Source organism: Nicotiana tabacum, chromosome 16 (genome assembly GCF_000715075.1).
Source record: "Nicotiana tabacum cultivar K326 chromosome 16, ASM71507v2, whole genome shotgun sequence".
Taxonomy (NCBI): domain Eukaryota; kingdom Viridiplantae; phylum Streptophyta; class Magnoliopsida; order Solanales; family Solanaceae; genus Nicotiana; species Nicotiana tabacum.
Window position 1 is genome coordinate 88,979,636 of NC_134095.1, and position 7,402 is coordinate 88,987,037.

Genomic DNA, 7,402 nt, shown 5'->3' on the forward strand with positions numbered 1-7,402 from the left:
TAACAAAGCTATCTGAACCATAAAATTCGCATTTCGAGCGCTCTAACACATAAGTCAATATCCAGTTGACTTTTCCAACTTAAGGTTCCTTAAAAGAGACTAAGTGTCTCAAACCTTACCAAAATCATTCAGGAATGACTTCAAATTTTGCACACAAGTCACATTCGACATTACGGACTTGCCCCAACTTTCGGAATCGCATTCCGACCCCGATATCAAAATTTCCACTTCCGGTCGAATTTTCTCAAAAACCTTCAAATTTCTATATTTAGCCAAACGGCTCCAAAATGACCTACGGACCTCCGAATTCACTTCCGATCGCGCTCCCAAATCCAGAATCACCATACGGAGCTACTCTCAGTCTCGGAATTCCAAACGGACATCAATAACATTGAAATGCATTTTAAGCCAAACTGATACAATTTCTTCTAAAATGCTATCTTCCACAATAAGCGCCAAAACGCTCCCGGGTTATCCAAAACCCGATCCGAGCATACGCCCAAGTACGAAATCATCATACGAACCTGCTGGAACCTTCGGATCCCAATTCCGAGGTCTTTTACTCAAAATTCCAATCCTAGTTCATTTCTTCAATTTTAAGCTTTCAAAATGAAAATTTTCATTTAGATTTGACTCCAAACTTCCTGAATTTTAATTCTGACCATACACTCAAGTCAATATACCTGAGATGAAGCTGCTTATGGCCTCAAACTGCTGAATGATGCGCCGGAGCTCAAAACGACTGATCGGGTCGTTACAAGATGAGGAGGCTAAGGTTGTCGCCGGCTTCCGGGGAGGGCTCCAAATGGGGAAGAAGGGCTTGGATATCATTTTCTTTTCATTTAATTATTAAATTAACAAAAATAAGCGGACAAATAAGATTTAGACACGTGTGCTTATATAAGGACTTGGACAGATAATGCATTGGTTTGACGCGCTCATTATTTTTGTTAAACACGCGCGTGTCATCTGGCAAACGTAGTGTGTATTAGGCACAATTTTAAAAGGTTGCGTGTGTAATATTGTTATCGTCCACAAAAAATATGTAAGGGGGATTTGAGTGATAGGTTAGGTGGGTACTTATGTATTTCGCCCATAATTTTATGAGAAAAGAACAAAAAGTAGATCGATAATGATAACCACCAACATCCTCTCTTATACGTCTCTCATCCATAATCCCATATGTACAGCAGAGATCTGTGGGCAATATAAGTCTATAGTTTGCCCTAATTAGCAGCCAAAAATGCCTTCCACAACTCAGAACGCATATCTCCATACCCTTTTGGAATCAGCCCGTCCTTTCCTCCGGGGAGAGCTCGAATCTATCGACAGAGATCTTCCTTCCCTTGTCGCCGTCTTGCGTTCTGTAGGCGCCGGCGAGTGCTGGCACAAACACGGCAGCTTTCTCGATCACCTCATCGATATCTATAAGATTCTCAAACTCTGGAAAGCCCCTAACTCTGTTTGCCTTTGTGGCCTTTTCCACTCTGCCTACTCCAATTCCTATGTCAATCTCGCCATCTTCGATCCCTCTACTGGCCGTGACACTGTGCGTGCCCATGTTGGTGAAGCTGCTGAGAGGATGATCTACCTTTTCTGCGTCGTCCCTCGTCAGCCCTTAATTCATGATGACCTCTTGTTTCACTACACTGATTCCCAACTTATCGAACACCTCAAGCATTCCGAGGTTTCTCTTAAGAATGCCAAGGAAAAGCATCTCTTCAACGGAGACGAACCATGGAGGAAGAAGTTGCAGTCTATTTTGCCAGCGGATGGCGTAACAGTGAAGCACATAAAGACAGGGGAAGATGTGTTGGTTTCCAGGAGATTGGTAGCTGTGTTTCTTCTCATGACAATGGCTGATTTTAGTGATCAATTGTTTAATTTTCAGGATATCTTGTTTGATAACTCCAATGGTCGGTTGGAATTCTCTGGGAACAATTCCCAAATAACTTTGTGGCCTGGGGATGGAAAGCCAGGGCTATGGATGAATTCCATATCAAGAATGGGAGCTCTTTACAGTCTGATAGTCAGAGAAGAAGACATGTTCATTGAGCAAAATGGCCATGTACAAGGAAGAGATGAAGAAATTGAGCTTGTGATTCCGCCAGTCTTTGACAACTGCACGAGGGTTTTGGATGCAGAGTTGCAAAAAGAGGCAAGGGAATTGTATTGGGAAGGTGTTTGTGAAGCTTCCAAGAGAGGTTTGGATTGGGCTGAGGAGAGGCTGTTGACGAGTGTTGAGAAGAACCCTTTTGTGGGAGAGCCTCATGTGGTTTTGGGGCAGATCTATTTGAGCAAAGCCAAATTTGAAGAGGCAGAGAAAGAGGCTGAAAAGGGGCTAAGACTTATATTGGAGTGGGGGAGTCCATGGGACAAGAGGATGTCTTGGGAAGGTTGGGTTGCTTGGACTAGAGTTCTGTTGATGAAGGCTAAGGAGAAGTCTTGGCCACAACATTCATGGGGCATTCTTAATTTGGGTCTAGTTACTAAATGATTTTAGTTAAGGGACATTTTTTTACCCTTTGCCCATTAAATTTAAATATTCACTGTTTCTGTTGGCTGGCATTTCTTAATTGCTGCTGAAATAATTCGCTTGTTTAGATTTTACTCGCTGGTGATCAAATTTTATTTCTCTTGTATGACTATAAAATAATTTGAATTACCTTAACTAGTATGTTCATCTTGACAAGCATTTTCCTATAATTCCAATCTAGTGAAACTCATGGGATAATTTCTCAGTTCTTGGCTCTTACACAACCTATTTGTTGTACTACTACCTTTCGCCAACTAAAAAAGAAAAAAACAAAAATAAGAATTATTACTACTCAACTTTTTCTCTTCCTCTCCGTTTCTCCAATGGAAAATGAACAATGAAAGATAGCCATTCCGCCTATAAAGTTATTCTTTGGTTCTCTTCTAATAAGAAAGGTGGGAAAATATTTTACAAAACTGTTTCTCAACCTACCCTACCTCTTCCACCCCCAACTCGTGCCCGCCCTCCCCCAACATTGACCCCGCCCTACCATCCTCCCTGCACCTTACTCATTTAGTCTCATAGTATTTTTTTTAAATAATATATTTTAAAAAAATATTTTTTATTATCTAATCAAACACCGAAAAATAAGTTAAAAACAACTTAATTTTCAAGAAAAATATTTTCCTCTGGTGTTCTTTCTCTACATTACAGATGTAGAGGGAGAATTAGATGTCACAGTTACATGATAAGCTAGTTGAAGACCATGGAATTAATTTCACATAAATATTTCCTGCAAAACCATATTCCTTAGTTGGAGGTTTTTGTTAGGGACTGTACACAAACTCTCGAAAGCACCCTATACATTATCATATCCTATTGGATTGCAGTTGCCAATTTTATTCACTTGGGTCTTTAGACTGTACACAAATCCACATCCGTGAGAGGGAATTAGGTTCATTCATTAAATTAAAATCCAACTCAACCATGACCCTAATTGTTAAACTAGGGCAGGAGTGTTTAAACTCTTTATGGTGTACAATTATTAAATTTACAACTTCACTTGTAACAATTAAAATCCAACTCAACAAGTGATGTCACTTGGATGATGCAAGCATATTTGGTACAAAGGCATTTCCCATAAAGTGACTGCTGCATTGTTTCTCTTGCTGCTTGTGTGCAAAGGAACAATTGCAGCAACTTTACAACTGTGGGGAGTTGACTTAGTACAGTCAACAATTCTGTCATTTCTTTGACTCTGAATTGTTGAAACATATCCCCGACTTGAGACTTATTGTTCTTAAGCACTTGAGGATGTGGAACAGGTTCCCCATCTGGTTCTTAATATTAAATTTATTAGATCATCAAAATATGACACATAACCTATCAATCGAGGATCCGAAAGCTTTAGGTATGATGGTTTTAACTCTTGTTTTTTTAAGAAAACATGGTCATTTGTGGGGATGACATATCAAAGGCTATTATTAGATTCGTCACTCCATCTCTGATGTATTTGCCAATAAATTGCATTGTTGTAACTCTCATTCCAAAAATTAAATATCCTTTTATAGTTAAAGAGTACAAACGTATCGCATTGCATAGTGGTGTATAAAATAGTTTCCAAGATATTAACTACAAAACTGCAAGGTGTCATGGAGTATCTGATTGACAAAAGCTAAGTTGCATTTGTGCTTGGGAGGATGATCTCTGATAATATTGTGCCAAGTCATGAACTAGTAAAAGGGTATGCTAAAAAGGATATTTCACCTAGATGTATGATAAAGCTAGATATGCAGAAAGCTTATGACTCAATACAATGGGTGTTCCTTGAACAAGTGTTGAATTTCCTGAATTTACCAGAGAACTTTGTTCAATAGATAATGAAATGTGTTAGCACTGTGTCCTACTCTGTGTTGATCAATGGTAAACTAGCTAAGCCTTTCCCTGCCAAGAAGGGTCTTACACAAGGAGATCCTCTATCTTCATTATTTTATTTGTATTGCCTATGGAATACTTAAGTAGGCTCTTAAAAACCTTGCAAATTGAACCCTAACTTTAACTACCATCCCAGGTGTGCGAAGCTAGAAGTGATCCAACTGAGATTTGCTGATGACTTACTCTTTTTGTAGAGGAGATGTGATCTTTGTCAAGTTACTATATGGCTGTTTCATTAAGTTTTCCAATACGTCTGGTTTGATAGCAAATAAGGATAACAGCTCCATTCATTTGGGAGGGGTAAGCTTTGAGTTACAACAAGATATCCTAGATATGTTGGGCTATACTAAAGGAGAGTTACTTTTCAAATACCTAGGAGTTCCTTTGAGCTCTAAAAGAATGGTCATTATTCAGTATCAACCTCTCTTGGAAAGAATAATGGAAAGAATTTCATCATAGACTTCTAGGCACGTGTCTTATTCGGGAAGGGTACAATTGATTAAAAATATTTTTGTTTGCAATCCAATTTTATTAGTTCCAAATCTCGGTATTTCCAAATAAAGTGATCAAGATAGTGGAATTTATATGCCAAAATTTCCTCTAGACAAGTGCTGGAGAGATAAACAAAAGAGAACTATTGGAATGGGGGAAACTATATTGTCCTAAGCCTGTAGGGGGTCTTAACATTTTGAATATACAAAAAAAAAAAGGCAGAAGTGTGTAAGCTTCTTTGGAACCTATGTAAAAAAAGGAAAAATTATGGATTGTTTGGGGTGCATACATACCATGTAAAGGGAAGCAAGTTTGGGACATAGAGGAGAAACAAACATTTTGGATAGTCAAAGCTAAACTTTACTTAGAACATGCTGGAATAAATCGAAGTGAGCTTGAAAGAATGAGGTCTTTCTCTATCAAGCTATATATCTTCTAGGGAAGTCTATCAAAAAATTCAATGGAGAAAATTGATTTATAATAATTATGGTGCACCTAGATGGATTTTTATACTTAACCTGGCAGCCCATAGGAGGCTAATCACAAGGGACAAGTTGGCTAGCTGGGGTGTGACTGATGCACTAATGGGTCCTCTGTGTAATATTGCTAATGAATATGTTGACCATTTATTTTTTAGTTGTATGTACTCAAGTGGAATGTGGAACCGATTATTACAATGACGACGTTTGACAAGAAGGACTATAAGCTGGCAGCATGAAATGACATGTATGGAAGCTAATGATAGGGGTAGGAGTGCTAGAGAAGAGGTGTTCAGAATGGCTATTGGTGGATGTGCATATCTGTCACGTCCCAACTCCCGCCGGAACCGCAACGACGCCTAGCACTACTTGTTAGACAAGCTAACAGTTCCACAATGATAGTAAGTTCAATAAAACAGAATTTAATAAAGTCAAAAGCGAAAATATCATGAAATATTTGAGGAAAACAGCGAAATTCTGCGACAACCATCCCAATGATCTGGTTTTAATGAGTAAATAAGCACTATGGAATATCAAAACACAAGTGCAAATCCTCGATACAAGTGTCTGAATAATAGAATAGTAATAACAAAATTAAATGAAAGATATCTTTTCAGTCTGCGGACGAAATAGCAGCTACCTTGTAGTCTCCTAACAGCCGGTACCAACCCAACTCTAGCAATCACCACGTCCAGAAGTACCTAGATCTGCACACGAAGTGCAGAGTGTAGTTTGAGTATAATCGACCACATCTACTCAATAAATAACAAACTTAACCTTGGGCTGAAAGTAGTGACAAGCTCAGAAGAAACAGTCAGAGACATATATCAATAATCAGTGACAGCTCAAGATATAAAAGAAATAGCATAAGTAATCACTTAAAGATATCATGTTTAGCTCATTCACGTTACATGAATTTAGACATGCTTTCCAAGTATAACAATTACAGCACAACACGGATAAAAATATTTCATTTACCAGCTAGCCTGAAGAAAAATGCATCTCTATGCCTACATGTCAAGGTAATAATTTCACAACGATACCCTCAAGTACTCTTACTCTTAGCACACTCAAGGTGCCTGACTCAAATGCCTATTTCATTACACACACAATCACTCAGCACTATACGGGTACCTGGCATTAATGCCCCTCACCAAAGCACATGTATATATCACTGTATTTGCGTTCACTGCTGGCATGTCAGACTCCAAAGGGACGGATCCTGCCCAAGTGCTAATCAAAAGGCAACATGACCTGTTGCGGCATGCAACCCAATCCATATATCACTCACAATACAGCTCTACAATCTACATCAGTCAACAATCTCTCAAGTCTCAAGGGCTCACAATCTCATAGAACTCAACTCAAACATATGGAAGACAACAACAACGTGTGATGTATGAAACAATTTAATATACAAAGATTGAGATATGACTTGCAAATAGGAATCATGACTGAGTAAATAACTGCAGTTAAAGCAAACAGCTCAAAACATCAAGAATAGGTCTATTATGTCTCAACCAAATAAGCATATAGCCTAAACATTATTTCTATCATGAATGATAGCTCAAATAATCAAGTGAGTAAAGAAAATACAGATATCACAAAGCATGATAGCAAAATAAATCCGGTAATAGTCTAAAGTCCACTCAGATCATGAATACACCGGTGCATGCACGCACGCCCGCCCGTCACCTAGTATGTGCGTCACCCCAACACATCTCATATAACATTGTTTTCAGGGTTAATTACCCTCAAATTCAAGTTTAGATGTGTTACTTACTTCAAGACGCGGAGATCAACACTCCAAAAATCCCTTCCCACGCAAATTGGCCATAGGAAACAATACCACATAATAAAACTAAGGTCTTTAATCAAAATCGTAAAGTCAACCTCAGGCCCGCACACCAGAACCCAACGAAACTCACAAATTCCGAATACCCATTCCAATACGAGTCCAAATATATGTATTTTACCCAATTCCAATCGCAAATCAACTCTTAAATCATCAAATCTCACA

General features: G+C 38.6%; 1 protein-coding gene across 1 annotated transcript; it reads left to right on the forward strand.

Annotated features, from left to right (window-relative positions):
- The first annotated feature begins 1,091 nt into the window (after positions 1 to 1,091).
- On the forward strand, positions 1,092 to 2,671 carry LOC107830735 (uncharacterized). The gene has a single exon (XM_016658366.2). It carries the CDS (start codon positions 1,244 to 1,246, stop codon positions 2,495 to 2,497), a length of 1,254 nt encoding a protein of 417 aa, XP_016513852.2. The 5' UTR covers positions 1,092 to 1,243; the 3' UTR covers positions 2,498 to 2,671.
- The last annotated feature ends 4,731 nt before the right edge of the window (positions 2,672 to 7,402 follow it).

Excerpts from the sequence above, each read along its gene's own strand:
- LOC107830735 (XM_016658366.2), top strand. The coding sequence starts at position 1,244 with ATGCCTTCCACAACTCAGAACGCATATCTCCATACCCTTTTGGAATCA.